This window comes from Rhipicephalus sanguineus, chromosome 5 (genome assembly GCF_013339695.2).
Source record: "Rhipicephalus sanguineus isolate Rsan-2018 chromosome 5, BIME_Rsan_1.4, whole genome shotgun sequence".
Classification (NCBI taxonomy): domain Eukaryota; kingdom Metazoa; phylum Arthropoda; class Arachnida; order Ixodida; family Ixodidae; genus Rhipicephalus; species Rhipicephalus sanguineus.
The window spans coordinates 23378521-23395476 of record NC_051180.1 but is presented as its reverse complement, the minus strand read 5'-3'; the positions used below and the strand labels follow the sequence as shown (position 1 = coordinate 23395476).

The 16956-nt window shown below is 45.4% G+C and overlaps 1 protein-coding gene across 1 annotated transcript in view; it reads right to left on the bottom strand.

Annotated features, from left to right (window-relative positions):
* Nucleotides 1-4122: 4122 nt before the first annotated feature.
* The window catches only part of LOC119393360 (hemicentin-2), a 66239-nt gene continuing 53405 nt past the window's right edge, over nucleotides 4123-16956 (bottom strand). The window contains exons 5-10 of the mRNA XM_049415874.1: nucleotides 14244-14579; nucleotides 11077-11346; nucleotides 7175-7450; nucleotides 5888-6066; nucleotides 4834-5133; nucleotides 4123-4161 (exon numbers count right to left, since the gene is read on the bottom strand). Of these exons, the coding sequence (XP_049271831.1) occupies nucleotides 4123-4161; nucleotides 4834-5133; nucleotides 5888-6066; nucleotides 7175-7450; nucleotides 11077-11346; nucleotides 14244-14579 (1400 nt within the window). The remainder of the gene's footprint in view (nucleotides 4162-4833; nucleotides 5134-5887; nucleotides 6067-7174; nucleotides 7451-11076; nucleotides 11347-14243; nucleotides 14580-16956) is intronic.

Genomic DNA, 16956 nt, shown 5'->3' with positions numbered 1-16956 from the left:
GCGGGAGATGCCACTCAAGGCCGGGGGGTGTCGCCATTTCTTTTTTTTTGTTTGAGGTTTTCTTTTTTGGTGACATCATGCCGCGTCATAACAAGTGGGGTGATCGGAGATCTCTGTTCTGCGCCGTTCGTTCTGCGCCCATTCTGGCGGTGCACGCGATTGGCCGAAGCCGGAAAAAACCACGTCTCTGAGGGGTGTAGCCATTTTTCTTTTTGCTTGATCTTTTATTTCTTGATGACGTCATACCGCGTCATAACGAGCATGTCGTCTGCTACAAACGAACGGAGCGCGAGACCGTTCGCACGCGTTCTCTCGAGCGAACAAGGGCTTCGCACGGCATGATGCAGCGGTTGCGGCTGCCGCAAGAGCTGATTTTGAGAAAATGGCGCTTGCGACGTGTGCTTCTCTTGCGGTTGGAGCTTTGCGAGATGCGTCTGAAGACATGAGCGAGTGTGGCGTCGCTTTCGGTTCTCGAAACAAACAGTGCGAACGAAATGAACGGGCCTGCCACTGGGCTGTCGTCTTACGCGCAGGGACTTCTTAGTTCAAAAGCGCTACCAGCTACTGCCACGTGTCTTCCCGGTCCTCACTCGTGAACGACGGCCCCAGCGGGCACGACGGCGTAGCGATCTGTGGGTGCTCTTTCATAAAAGCCAGCAGAAGCTCCCTTTGACGATCCGACACCCGGGAGCCAAGCCAGGCATTCCGGTGGGACGACATTTTGAAAAACTGCGCCAATCGCTACTTTTCGTTTTTTTTTTTTTTCGCGTGCACGACTTCACGTAGCGAGCAGGTTAGAAAAATTAACACCAATAAATATCCGCACTGAAACCTATTGCTGTTTCAGAAACTGTTTGAGCTTGAGAATAAAAACAATAACTTTTCGTATAACAACTGTATATATTAGAAGGCGAGAAACACTTCGTTTTGAAATATACGTTCCCCTTGCTTAGGAGAAACGATGCGCGTCTACTTCCGGAAAGCTCGCCGCTCACCGCTTGACGATTGGCTGTCCTCTTTCTCTCGGCGGAAGAGAGCTGCGGACTGCCCACTTTTGTGACGCAACACCGCCAGAACGAACTCGGAACGAACAGAGATCTCCGATCCCCCCCTCCCCCCTCCCCCCCAATCAGACAAGATGACCTGCAGCTGAAAAAGTGCTTTACTACCGCGAAAGGTGATACCATATTTATACGCTATGCAGAGACTAAACACGATGCTCTAGCACGCAGTCAGTTTGTTGCGCAACTACATGAAATGCAGACGGCGTCTCGGCAACAAGATCTTGTTTCACAAGATGTTGTATGCATATCCATTTCCAGTGACTGCATTCAGAAACAAAGCTGGAGTGTGCCTGTCCGCTCTCCGATTTCCTAATATTCTCCTTTAGGTGGGGTATCGCTCTAGAGCCGTTTCTATTGCACATTTCAAGTCACCTGACATATACACAGGAAAACATTTATTTTTTACAAACTTACGTAAGTTTCCATTTCACCTTGATTCCTATTTATGTTGTTTCGTTTCTGTGCTACGCTGGGGCTACCGATAAAAAAAAAGAAACTTTATTCGTGGGTTGAGACCGGAATAAATAGGGAACGCGGCATCTGCCATTTTCCTGTCAAGCTACGTGTCCTTGTCTATAGGACATTGACTCGCCTTCTGTGCATCCTGCGTCTGTTGTACGCTAGCGTGAAACACATGGGCGTCTTGCCCGGCTACGAAGAAGATGCGTACTACTGGAACAGAAATGTCCTGTGCTTTAAGGTGGACTGAAAAAGAAAAAACATTTTGGAAACAAAACAAGCGTATAGAAAGGTGTTTTTTGTCGCGTTCGTTTTGCGATGTTTATCACTGAAGACGTAAGATCGCATTCTCTCCACGTGTCTTCAGGCCAGCGATCGGGGCCAAGCATCTTTCCAGGTATTGCACAAGCTGACATGCTCTGATGTAACAGCTGTGGGTTACGTCGTAGGCACTCGATTGGAACTTGAAAGCAGCATTAAAATGTTTGGGCATGCGAACCAGGTGGTGTCTTTCTGTGTGATAAGAAACGTTTCGTCTGTTTCTGCTTCGAAGAGCGTTTCGAATTTTCTGTTCCAGTGCCTGTGCACCATGGAGCGGGTAACCAGCACATCGCAGAGCCAGTTGTAGAAATAATACACCGTCCCCTGATATAGTCTCTCTCGTAACAATCTATTCTGCTTCAGGACACACAGCTCAGTAGTATATACATATTGTATGCGCATCCTAGCGTGTAATGCTTACCACGGAACCTTAGTCTACACCTTGCTCATCAATGATAGTACAGATTTTTCATGCTTCCTTGGATACAATGCCTAGCACTGTCTCCACTTGGAAACAAAGATGTGCTCAAGCATATGTTTTACAGAAAGCGAAATAAACGCGAAGTTGACACACGCACGGTAACCTTTGCAAAATACCATGTATTCATTTTTTTCTTTACAGGCTGCCGGACGAAAACACTGCAGCAGCTTTGGTAGCTTTCATGCTTTGTCAGCCGTGTCGATTCAGCTCAGACACCAAACGCTGGGAGATCTTCGGGACAAAAGTCATGTGTTGATTCAGTCTTGCAGATAGTAGTCGGTCAATATTTCCTCACGTGAAATTTGGAGAATTAAAACAGGCTGTAATCAAAAAGAAAGAGAGAGAGAGGAAATAAGTCACTCACACGACTTTCACAGCAAAGAACATTTAGCTAAACGTTGTCGCACCTTATTAAATACACCGCAATTAATAGCACTGTATGTAACACAGTGTCTGCAAAATAGCAGTATACATTTAAAAATAAACGGCAAGGACGGCGCTCCGCGGCAAATGCTCTGTACGACAAGCGACGTTAATGTTAATGAAAGTAAATTTCACCTGTACGAGTTCTTTCATAGACCGGGTGTTCATTTGAGACGTTCACATTCTGGCTTAATTTGAAGCTGTACAAAGAATTGTACCAACAGTACGAAAGATTCTACAGAAAACGGGATAGAAAATGCGTCGTGTGTTAATCTGCATTCCTTGATAAGTGGAGAAATAGCTATTAATACCTTAAGCGTTTGAGGTATCTTCGAAGTAGCTCTATAAGGACACGCAATGAAACCCGAAGAACATAAGAACAACAGAACAACAAAATTTTGAGGAATTCAGGAAATCAACCCGATTTAATCATACATGCAGACAGTGCACACCGGCTCTCAGATTTATCTATAGTACTCTTTGGACATCTCTCAGTTTCTCCTGCAGACGTCGCAGGAGCCTTCTAGTTGAGGCAATATGAATCTATAAGTTCAATTTGTCATCTGTCCGAGGCTGTTGAGCTTTCGCAACGATGAGTCTCAAAGCACAGCTCACAAGTCTGGCGAGTTTCTGGCTCTAGACAGACATATAATATCTTAGTACAAAGGCATTGCTTACCTTTAGAATGACGTTTCATTGGCCTCCGTTTTCCAAGCGGTCCCCCTTTGAGGTGGCACAACTTGTTCTTGCTTAAGAGTTGCTATGACCTCTACGGAACATTAAAGTATAGAAAATAACATGAGGATATACGAGGAAGGCCCATAGACAAAATAACGACGCAAAATTACGAAATCATCGGCAGCCTAAAGCGAGGGCTTTTTCGAAGCCCTTATGCCTAACGCTTCACACACAGCCCCGGAGAATCGAAGCACAGCCAAAAATTACCATACTAAACTGAAGATGCACGTTTAACTACGCTTGAGTGCTGATCCGTAGGTTTCGGTATCGAATCCAGAACGCGGCGGCTGCATTTAAATGGAGGCGAAATGATAGAAGCCCATGTGCTTAGATGGGTGCGCGTTAAAGAAACCCAGGTGGTCGAAATTTCCGGAGCCCTCCACAGCGTCTCTCATAATCATATCGCGGTTGTGAGACGTAAAACCCCAACAATTATTATTTAACTGTGCACTTAAACTCTGCAGACAGGTATCTCGGTGCAGGCATTCTATTAGCACAGAAAAGCTTTATGTCGCGGGTAACGCTTCTGCAGCTAGAAAAACACCACAGCAACAAGCATGCAGTGAGAGAACTTGCCTTAAAATGCGTGTCAGCTCCCGCCGCTTCTCAGTGTGTCGAAAAGCACTAGAGATAAGCTCATGCATGTTGGTAGCAGCCAGTTAAGTCCTCGCCTTTCTGAAATGACAGAGCAAAGACATACGTTCATGACGTTACAAAAACAAAAATCGATTATCTGCATTCAGTGTCTAGATTATTTCTACTAGAAAAATTCAGGCTTTTCGACAATGAGCTAACTCGTATGACCCTTAGCGAAGTGCGAAATTGGTGTGAGGGAGCTTCCGGCTTCAATGCGTAGCATTATTTGCCGACATTGCATCCGTTATTCATGAACTATTTTAGCAATAGAGCATTTCAAGGACAGTCGCTCCCAGAGAGTGAAATACATTAGCTTAATGCAGGCGTCTGAATGATCGCACTTTTTGATGCGTAGGAATTATATGGCTCTGCCACAAAAAAAAAACAAAAAAAAAAACCCAACGACCTACTCCGGAGCTCGTGCAGTTCAGAACTAACATGCGTTCGAAAACAGCAGTAAGAACAACCATCACTAAAAAATTCGCCAGATCCCACGCGTTGTGGGAATCGGTTTCATGCGAAAAAGAATAGGAATGTCATGAAAAGTAATATGAGATTTAAAAAGGAGAAAGCAAACAGTAATACGAAAATAATATGAAACTTAAAAACGACAAAAAAAAACAAAACAAAACAATAACTGAAATTAAATAAATCATTAAAATGTAAAAAGATACCACCCAAAAGGAAAAATGACACAGTGCTGCAACTCACGTAAGAATTCGAGTACAATATTTTTCTTGCACTGCTGTGATAACGCGCTGATTCATTAGCATTTACAGCTGAATTGATTTCCTTGACATATATAGCCGAAGGCACGGTAAAGGACTTCTTGCCTGCAAAGGAGCTCTCCTCGGTGAACGACAGGCTCGCTTGATGTGTGACGTTGAGGAGTATGGCTGCATCGTCGATGCCCTTCGGATTTCTCGCAACAAACAGTATTTCTCCGCCATCGTCGGGGCGAACTGATCTAATCTCGAGAGACGTGGTTCGACAAAACGGCGTATCGGCACTCTGAAAAAATAAAGTTGGTAAAGGAAGAATGAAAGTTACAGCATGCTTGCAATGGCAAAACAACAACATGAATGTCAGAGTTATCGCAGCGGCTGTAGATGTAAGGATGGCACATGTGGTAGCTGGTACGCTAAACGAAGCAGAAGCTCAGGAGAAGGTGGAATCTTCAAGAGATGAAAAATCCTTGACTAGGGGATGTCATTGGCGCCAACGTTACGACAAGTCTTCTTCGACCTGTCTTCTTCAAGGCAGCAAGAGCCTTAAAGAAGACAAGGCCACTTGTTCTTTTTTCCAGGCTTTAAGCTCCTCGGGAGTTCGAAGACAAGTATTTTGATGATTGGTTGGATAGGACTTAATAATAGATTACTCAGACTTACGCGCTATATGCGTCACTCGTTAACAATTAAAGTAGCTTAATAGTTGACAAGTTGTGTCCTTTTACCGCATGTTTCTCGATTACGCACGTGCATACTCAGGAATTGAGAGGCTAAACAAACATAACCAATGCTGACTACGATGATTTGTGGTAACTCTGCTATTAGGCCGTTAATGCTGACAATTTCTACAGCGCGTCGAAACTTTGTAAGCCAGCATACCACTCGAACGATGGAAACAAAACGAAAAGCTAACACAAATATAACGATCTTTTTTCGCATACTGATCAGGCTTCAAGATTTTCGAAAAGGCTGCACATTGGCAGTTGCGCTCGTGTGTTGCGCAGCTTCTGCCTCTAATATCTCGCTGAAGTACTCACACTGTAGTTCTTGGCGACGTAATGGGCGTGCGACGCGTCCCCAGGGCTCAGGAGTACGCGCCTTACGATCCAGTAAGCTCGTGTCGGTGGAGGGTTGGCACAGACCAGCACTGTGATCCTCACAGGCTTCCCCACAATTGCCATCAGGGTTTTATTCACCGCTCGGACGTCGGGTCGGCCTGAATAGAAAGAGATGGCATGTAGTTAAGCAAGTACGGTTAATTACTGGTACAATTAAACGCACTTACATTCGTCGAAATAGGTTCAAGTGATCGCAGCTGTTCTGGCTTCACTTATATGTGCGAGATACACGTTTGCGCTATGCTCAAAGTGATGGCGTAGTGACTTCAGTGGCGCCACAAAATGTTTCCGTCAACATTGTTATGAAACACTGGCTGCTATTACGGTTGCTTTCTCTCAGCAGGTTTTACTTCGAACACGTTGAGGCCTCCTCAGTGAATGGCGTTGAAAAAGCACACGTGCGGCGAAAATGAAAGCAGATTCACATTTTAAGGTATGGTGACTGCCGGTCATCCCATTATATACTTTCGTTATTCAACTAATAAAGGTCGAACACTTTGCAACTCCTTTTAGAGTTGTGCGTATAAGCAACATAATGTTGTTCATTAAGAGATGTAGCTAAGACTCTGTATGCATGGCTGCGTCCCCGTTACGCGCGGATTAGCCCCATATTATTAAAGGAAGAACTGTCTTCCTTCGGTCAGTAGGATACACAAAAAAACCCAATATTTTAGTTCGGGAAAGAGTTGGTCCCAAATTTCATTGCCGAATCAGGTAAACTTTTTTCTTAAACTGCCAAAATTTTTTAGAAGTCCGCGTTGGGTGACCTTTGCGACCCAGCGATACACTTGAGCTGATGACGATACTCCGTTTCATAAATCTTTCTCCGCATTGGAAGCGTCGTCAAAACCTATTTGCCAAAGGCACACATTAATCGAGCGCTGTAAAAGCCACACGGTTAATTATGCATTTTTCTAACACGACTCGAATGCTAAAGCCATCTTTCTCGTTCTTCGTTTTTTTTTTCTTCTCAGGCGATGGCAATAACACCCCCCCCCCCCCCCCCAACCCGCCTCGCCTGAAAGCTTTCTGCACCCATCGTGGTTTTGCACTGCCTTCCGGGATCTGAGGCATTCGATGCTATCGGAAGATCACGTGGTTTTGCAGTGACTCCAGGATATGCCCACCTCACGATGGTGTTTTTTTTTTTTGCATCACTTGACGCCGACGGTGAGGCATGTAAGGCTTTCGCCTTCATAAACCAACCTGATATCGTGAGCAGGATGTTTCTGGTGCGCGCACGCTCTTCTTTCCATCCGAGGTGGTTTGTCGCCGTGCACTGGTAGCTGCCGGCATCCGAGTACAGCACCGGGTCTAGCAGGAGAGAGCTCTCGGAGGCCATGCTCTCGAGCCGACCCGATCGCACCCGCGTCCAGCAGTAGGACGGTGGCGGCTTGCCGTCGGCCTTGCAGTCCAGCTGCACGGGCTCGCCGAAGTCGGCCGACACCTGCGACGGCGGCTGCTCGACGATCTCGGGACCGTCTGCGTTAGAAATGGCCCAGATCATGCTAAGACGACGAGCACACGTCTGCCGGCAGGCTACCCGGTAGCACACACATAGAACGCTGCAAGGAGTTATTGTGACAGAATTGCTCGTTTCGCTTATAACAAATGGATTTGGGCTTCTATTCTCACCGAGCCGCTTGTGTAATATTCCAGTCACTTCTCGGGTTTCTTGGGCTTATTCACGTTTTTCCTGAAAATATGGTTATTTTACTGCTCGTCGCGTACTCTAACAGCGCTTTTGTTGATGACTGTGTAGTTGAACGTTGTAATCAATCATACGCTCTTAATCAGGTCCTGGTTAAATGCTGGCTATATCCATAAAATCAGACGAAGAATGTCTGGTTTCCTGGCTATATTTAGCACTTTAAGCGGGACCTGATTAAAGGTGTTCATTGGGGGAGTCAACGAGCAGATATTCGTGCCCTGGCGAACGTGCAATGAACAGAGGAGACTACCACGAAGACTACGTTAAAAATCCAATATGTGCTTTCGTTCATAGTTATGCATATTGTCGCTGTACATGATAGTTATTTCTCACCTTCCATTCACATATGAGCTACTGTTTTATTAGAAAAAATATTTTCAGGAATGAGAAAGTTTATTGAAAATCCGCTTCCTCTGCTCTTCGCAAAACTCACCCCGCTCTTTTGGGACTTCGTTTTCGTATGCTTATTTGCTTATTAGCTCGGCGGCGTCTGGAAACTCTGGATTGTGAGCTCCATCTATCTGGAAGTTCATATATCGTTCCCACGACTATCACCCATATGGATGCTTCAGTACACAGCACTCGGTATCATTTGCCTTGTACAAAATATGGTGTCATAAAGAAACAACAACATTTGTGTTGTGCACGCGTATCCCTCCTCCGCCAGAAGTGGCCCGGTAAACTGTTACCGTGAGCATGCTCTCCCCTGCTCCACACATGCCGATATATTGCAACCCAACGGCTGTAAGTAACGGCAACGACATGCCTTCGTCGCGCTTCTTCTGCTGCCCCTGCCCTAAATTGTCCTCAATCGAGATACAGCCACCGTGCGCACTTCACCCGCTTTTCTCTCCAACTCCTACTTACTACTTGCTCAGGTGTCGGCGACGGCACGTTAGGCCAACTCTTATTGCGACGATTAACACGGGCTTCGTATAAATTTTCTCACCCCGAAGTTTATTTGTCTGTTATGCCGGTACTACGCACAACAGCACGTAGCACTAAGACTGTCCGCTATGATTGTGTCCTCTATAGCACGTCCTCCTAGTTGACGCTCCATTCTGCAGGGCAAAGCGTCCCGGTTGCAGTGCGAATAAAATGTTTGTTGTCACGGTGATTTCGTAATAATAATAATAATAATAATAATAATAATAATAATAATAATAATAATAATAATAATAATAATAATAATAATAATAATAATAATAATAATAATAATAATAATATATGATAATAATAATAATATATGATAATAATAAATTACTTTTTAAACTATGCGGCCCAAAACTCGATTTCTTCCAGAAGCGTAGAAGTGTGGGCTAGTTGGTACGTATCAAGACGTTAAAAAGCACGAATCATAACAGACGCACAAGAAGACACTGACAAAACGAGCGCCTTTTCTCTCTGTCACGCTGACGTCAAGAAGAAGGCGCATGGCAGTCAACGCTTTTCCAGTATACTTTCTTGAGATTCCATTTTAATACGTTACTTCGCCTTTTCCTTGTTTACTGTTGGCCAGACGCCCTTGTAACATCTGGCCAGAGTCAAAACAATGTAGCTCGAAAAGAAGAGGGAAAAGGAGGTGCATACACATCGAGAGAACGGTGCATGCACTGTCGCCGTCGAGTATTCTAAGCGACAGGGCAACATCTGCTCCACGTCCCACAAAAGACACGCCGCCCTCTTGACGACAACAAAGAACACAGTTAAGAGCGGAAGCGACGCCCCGTTATCCGCCCAACTTTCTTGAATTGTTAAAATGGGCTATACGTACGAAGGAGTGACGGGGACAGCGTTTCGTCGCTTTATGTGAGCAATAAGCCGTTAGCTCCTTTTCTGCTTCTCAAGACACATTTCTTAGGGCAAGTGGCCATTGTAATAACGTCTCCGCTTAGCGAGCTGTTTTTAGCCGGGGAAAAGAGCCACAAGCAGGCGCGACAGCGGTTGACTGGCTTATTAAAAGTTAGTCGCAGCTTGCCAACTTGTTTTCTTTTTTCTCAAAAACTTCGTCGATCAAAGAGTGAGCAGCTCGCCAAGATACGCTGACACGATTCTGAAAAGCTTTGTTCCTAGGGAGACTGCTAATTTGTTTTCGCTTCATTTTCTTGAATATCTGAAGTGAATGAAAGAAGTGTCGGGGTCTCCACGCTGAGCGGCATTTATTGTTCGTGTCTACAGACGACAGCTTCTGTGGGGCAAGTGGCCGAACTTAATGAAAAAAATAAACTTCCAGGAAAACACGGCTCAATGAAGGGTAAAACAAAGAAAGAACAAGCATCAAAACTCGAAAGCCGGAAACACTTGACTCAAGATTCTCTGAGACAAGAGACGCAACCCTTCCGCACCACTCAGCCGGGTATTTTGCGAGTTTCTTCCCTGCAACATTTCATGTGTGCACCCTTCTGAAATGTTGGTGGCCGTGTTAACTATTGTCTGAGACACAATAGTGGATGGAAATTTTCTCTGTTACGTTGGCCATTTGATATGACGGTTAAGAATCTTGAGCCGAAGGATCATCGCGTTTCTCCGCAGTAAAACATTTTGCCAATAGATTCAAGTAGGAGAGGGAGAACCAGACTCTCTGCCCATTTATAATCACCTGTTTCCTTTAGGACACGGCGTCCTCAATTGGAGACGCGACTTACCTTTGCCATTTCTGTGCACTCTTGGCAAGGAAGAGACCAAGATACCGAGCTAATGGTAAATTAAGCGTCCTCGTTGCCTAAAGTTTCTTGATATCACTTGTGGTTGAAATATTTTGCTACACACGATCGCTTTTTTGAAGGCAGTACCGGGCTTAATGAGACGGTGGACATTGGGCGTTTCGGCGGGAATTTCAAAATATTTTTTTACTTTTTTAAAACTGCTCGCTGCCAGTAGATAGCTGTCCCATATAATTTGAGTCTGTCGCTGAATTTGTTTTATGATGATATATAGCGTGACTGATTGCGCAATATTTAGATAAGTAATTATGTTGTAATTACAATTAATTGCTGTAAAATGCACTATAACTTACTCTAACATGATACACAATTATATCGGGCAAGTTGGTATGGATCCATCTTGGTAGGAAGCGCACAACTTTTACAAGAAACGAAAGACGAGCGAGGACACGAAAGACACAAGCGCTTAACATTTCTCAAACATACTCTAACATTTCTACTTGCTTTAAATTTAGTATCCAGAACCTCGGCATCAAATTATGTGAAATTTACGCAGTCATAGACAGTTGATATATAATAATGCGTGTCGCAAAAGATGCTGTCAAGGAAACGCAACACACATTTTTGCTGTTTGTTCCTCAAACTGCTCCTCCAACGTCTTTCAGATGGACACACCTCCCCCGCGCAGTCAAGGGGGGCTCGACTGCAAACATGCCTTCGGTCCACATACTCACATCGCACGTTGAGGTAGTATCCGAATGAGGCGAACGTTCCCAAGTGATGGACGGCGGCGCAGCGGTACCAACCGGCATGCTGCCGCTCGATGGCCGAGAAGTTGAGGTATCCGTCAGGACTCTGAGGTACGGGAGGCGGCCCGTCGTCCTTCAGCCATCGCGGAGCGCACGGTGGATTGGCGTCCACGGCGCAATGCAGCGACACAGGCATCTTCTCCAGGATGGGGAAACCGAAGCCGGGCTCCCGGGAGATCGAGAAGGACGGCACATCTTTCGAAAGAAAGCGAGATACGTGCTGCTCACTGAGCTGTCCAGATTTGTCGTTTGCAGCATAAGTAAGCCTGCCACAACTACGATTCGTGGCTAAAGTTAGCCCACGGTACATTCTGTTTCCTTACAAAGAATTTTCGAGCATGCAAGCCCACGTTAAAGAGCCCGGTCTAGGGCTTTGTTCCGGTGCCTATGGCTGCCTAGCTTTTTTTTCCAGCCGATTCATGTTTGGCCATGTTTTATTAAGCAGTTGTTTGGTCATCCGATTGGCGCTGGCATCTATTTCTTTCAATCTATAGACACGTATGTAACAATCAAGTTTCCCGCTTTAATATACCAGAAATACATTCTTAGTAGCCGACAGGAGTAGAGGAGGGAATGCTCAGAGTACATGCCGGTACAACAAACACGAACGCATTTGGCGTATGAATTAAGGACACTTTGTGGGCCTTCAACAGCGCGCGTTTTTTAAAGACGACAGTCTTTCTTGGGGAACTTAAACGCAGAAATTTTGGTCTGTCTATCTGTCTTTCTGTTTGTCGGCACGTCACCCGATTCAGCCAACCGGCCAAAGTTGAACCACTTGCTTACCGCCCACCCATCTTGAACTGGTACGGCTGTTCATACTTGTGAACGTTGTCGATCAAAAAGTAAATATTACTCATATCTGAGGCGTAACATCATTAGGTAAGTATTAGGTGGTGTGTTCCTTTAATAGAAAATAAATAGATACGCAGTTTTAAATACCTTGATGGTATGCGTTTAACGTTGAGAGAGTAACGCGTTTATTAAAAGATTGCCACAGCTGAAGCGATCAGCGGTCCAAGCCGAGCAAGCGCGAGCGCCAACAACAACCGTCTTTGTCTTCTTCTTTCGCATGCGTTCTTGTCTGCTCCCAATCATGTTACAAATCACTCCCCCGCGGAAAAGGAGCCATCCTGGCGACCTAAGGAACAGGTACAACTGGTGGGGCATAATGCGGCTTCAGTCGATCGACGTGAACAGTCTCGCAGCCGCGACGACGGCGGTCCGTAGATGATTGAACAGGCTCAATCATATAGTTAACTGGGGATGCTTGACGTAGGACGCGGTAGGGGCCTTCGTATTTCGGCAGTAGCTTTGTGCAAAGGCCAGGAGCGGAGGAGGGAACGCGAAGCCACACCAACGTTCCAGGCGAATACGACTGAGGAGGCAGGTTTTCGTCGTGACGGTCCTTCTGGCCCTACTCGCCCTACAATGTTACAACCCTAGTTTTTTAAGGTGCGCTGAAAATGCGACTGCGCTGAAACTTGTCTTCCTCCGTGCCCTCTGCACAAGCTCATGTTGTGTTTCGGTTTCGGTTCAGTATTGCATTGTACGAATGACAGGGGGCGCCGCTCTGGCATTCCTGTTTTACCCAGGCGACGTGTAAGTAAGAGAGTTTGTGGAGAGTACTCGTTGAGTGCGGACGTTTCTTCTCCTTCGGCGCATCGCGCCAAACAGCGTGTTCGGGCTGGCCGGCGTCCCCACCGGTCGCGTTGGTCACCGCCGGTCTTCGCCTGCCGCTGCGCCGGGACTACCAGCCCGCAACACAGCACTCATGTTTCCCGACGTATTGCCAGAACGCGTCCATATCTCACGCAGCGCCTCTTCTATCGTCTTTAGACGACATTTGCAGCGAAGCACGCAGATACGCGGCCAATTTTTTTTTGGCATTTCTTCCTTGATCTATTTCGTCCATGACCTTGGCATTTTATCCTTGCCCTGCTATCCCTGCATCCAGAATTGTTTCAAGCGTTCCCTTTATCGAGACTGATTTTTCACGTATCATTTGAAGCGCTACTGACAGAGTTGACATGGCTTACGTTCGAGATCTTTGAGAGGAGTTTTAGCTCAAGGTTAACTTTGACAGGCTGATAGCGTACGCTTTCTGCCATTTCACTTATTTATGTTGTTGTTCATACTTGACGCGAGCGTTTTGAGACCGCACGGAAACAAATAGTGCAATCTTTTTGGGAAGACGATGGCACTAAAATAGATTTAGGTTCAAATTAAGGGAAGCAATGGAAAATCATGCTCACGTTCAATCATTTATGCACTAAGGGTACGAGGTGGCGAAAATCAACACGGAGCACTCCAATACAGTGTGCCTCATAGTCATGTCTCAGTTTTCAAGTAAAACCCCGGGAGTCGCTACCCTTTACAAAAAAACTTTCGGAAACGCGAATAAGAAGCAGTACTTTAACCAAAACCAAGACGACTACTAATGTCTTTTTTGTTTAACCTCGAAAAATAAACAAGCTGCATCTAAAGGGGAACCTTGGAATGTTATTGTTATTAGTGACCTTGCCGACTTAGAGGAAGTGAGCAAAAACGGTGTTTGTCGACGTGGGATAACCAGTGGCTCTCCTTATCTCCTGTTAATTCGTATTTCACTAATAGCTGTTTATATCCTCCGTAAAGTAATGAGGCACACTGATAACAATTAAAGACGCGCAGCGAGCGCACTTCGCGATTTTTTAATGGACACAAGTTTAATGAGCTGTTATAACTGTCGTTATAGCTCCATTTCATAGTGCTGTGTTGTTAATGAGTATATCTCATAGTTATGTTATATTTAAGTGAAAAAAAAAAACGATCTGTACTGATTCTACCCACGGTAACTTGGTCATGTGTGATCACCTTGTGTGTACAGGACTCTGCTGTTGGAGATATTTTTTATACGCCAGAGATCGTATGTGCATATAGAAATTCTGATTATTTTTCTTATTTTCTTTTTCTTTCTTGCTCTTCTTGCCTTTTTGTATGTTTTTTCAATAATAATATCATGATGATGAAATAGCCAGCTTTAACGTAGTCTACCTTCCCATGCTTTGCATACATAAATAAAAAAAGAGACACCAATGGCGGCCACTCACACATAACGTCAAGCGAGGCGGCCACGGCCGTGGAGGTTGGCCATGACACGTGGTACACGTGGCAGGACAGCTGGAGTCCGTGCAGATCCCGCGACGCGTTAAGGCTGAGCACACTGCGCGTGGTGTACGAGTCTTCCTGAGGAGAGAACTCCACGTACAGCTGACTGGCCCCAGTCATGTTTGTCTCTCCCAGCATCCAGTGCATGTTTCGAACGGCGGGCACGGCACGGCGCGCCACGCAGCCCACCTCCACCTCCTCACGCTCTTGGACAGTGACTCGGGAGCCATCTTGCAGCCGCTCACCACTCACCGTCAGAAACGGCTCTTCAGGAGCGCCTGCGCAACGTGATTAAGTGATTCAATGATTTTATTACGGACACCGTATGCGCATCTGTGTACGCTATTTATTTATGCCAGTTGTGACTATACTCAATTACTGGGAGATATGCCTCGAAAGTGAAGCCAAGAATCCGCCATCTTAACAGTGGCGAGATAACAGCGTTTTCCTCACACGCCCTGTTAGTTTAGTATGGGCAATTTGTTTGGACAGACAGCGCTCGATTAAAAGTGTGTTACACGTTTCCCTAAGAAGCATCAGCATCTAGGCAAATTTTATTGGACATCAACTTATCAATACTATTTTCAATAGGTTACTTTCGCCAGAATCAATGATCTCTTGTGTTATAATTAGCCTAGCGTTTACATTAACACAGCAAAACCACTTGATCTCTAAGCGGGCACCACCCGAAAGGAGCATGTTTCCGCGACAATCCAGGGGCAAACCGTGGCTTCACCTTTGCTGGTAATGCGTTGCGATAGCTTCCACTCCACCATTTCTTAAAATCCTTCTTGGATACAACCTAAGACAAAATGCAAGCGCCGCCCACAGAAATGCGACACGCCTGTTCACCTGTGTAACGCAGTCGTGCTAGCTCGTTTCCGCAAAAACAGTAAGTGCTTTTTCTCGGCTAAGTTAAGTACAACGCATATTAAGAGTTAAAGGTTCGTCTTTACTATACAAAACGTTACGTTTGACTCAGCATCGATGTCAGAATCCCTGATGAAATTTACCAGGACGTTCAAGCTTCCGACCTAAAACCAGCGACACAAACGTGTGTCTCTATGGGAAAGTGAACGATCTGAAATACTTGAGAAGCGTTTCAGAAAAAGATAAAAAAATCACAGCATATCCACGGAGTGAATGATGATGAGTGGGCGAAGCTGCGGAGGTTCATCGGTAAACCGTGAATCTTCCGTGAATTCTGCCCAGTACATCATCACCGACGTGAGATCGGGCGCGTTTATACTAAAGGTTCGATGAGTTATGACGACTTGCAGCTGACTTTAATTTTACATGTACGCTGTGAATTTTCATTGTTTAGAAAACCATTGCTTTAGAAAACATCTGGCGTCTTTCGTTAAGCAGCTGGCGTCTTTTCGTTTTGCTTTAGAAACATCTGGCGTTCTTTCGTTTTGCTTTTACAAAACATCTGGCGTCTCTCGTTGGTTTATTTCATCAATCAACGGCGTTTTGAACAAAATTTTTATTGTTTAATCACGCACAGGAGAAATCTCACCAGGCACTACCTTGGAGGTAAAGAATGGCTGCTAATGGGAATGAGAAACAGAAGAATTCGGCTTTTAGCTAACGCTGCGAATTTTTTATTGTTCAACAACGCACAGGAAAAATCTCCCACCGGCACCACCTTGGAGGTCAAAGCGTAAGACTGGTTACGCACTACGACTACGACTACGAGGGACGAACTGGTGCCGCCTTAAGGAGCTTCGCCCCTAAAAATGTTTAAATTCATTCTTGACTGGTTAAATTCAACCCACTCCTGAATGCACCGGACTGTAGGCCTGCAGCAAGCGGTGCAATCATTTCTGTCTAGCCTACGGAACTACGGAATGTATCATAGTGATAGCACTTGCTACCTCATAAATGTATCCTATAACTATAGAACCAGCACCGAATACATTGTACAGGCGTCTGCTTCAAATTCTCAGTGCTTACAGGCATAACAGCATGGCGCCACAGGGCAGTTGTAGCTTTGATTCTGGGAAGCAAGTGTCATAGCTAATCTGGCAAAATACCGGGTGAAGTGCGTTCCTCGATTTCGCTTTTCATGTAAATGCCACGCACTTCCAAGGATTCCCTTCGGAAAAGAATGTCCTTCTCGGTCAATGGATGGGGCTTCCTTTTTCTTTGTTCTTTTTTTTTCGGTTTCCTCCAAGTAAGAACAGCAGACAGACGTCGCTTCCCCTTTCGTGTTTTTTTTCTTTAGCGAACAAGCACATCTTTCGCAGATCGATATCTGTGGAGAAGCGTCGGGTGAGGAAAAACAAAACATAGAGATAACCAGGGATAAAGCTGTCAGCGAAGCCGCAATCTGAGCCGCTCAGTGAATTGGCGCCATTCAATTACCGACAGGGTAAACATACTCCCGCCTTTCTCACTGCCAGCTATGGCATATATACTTTTCATTATCTCTATCCAATTAAGCCGATGTGACACTTCCTCCTCTGCTCTGCCTGACTTTCTAGGAAATGACGTAAAAGCCTTCGCTTAACATGAAGTTTGTATTTGCAGGACGTCGAAGAGTAAACGAAATGCGAAGTACTAATAAGTACGGAAGGCATAGGATGTCACGGGAAGTCAAAGTACCCACTCTGAGTATATGCATTTCTAGAGAAGTGAAGACTTTCTCGCAGT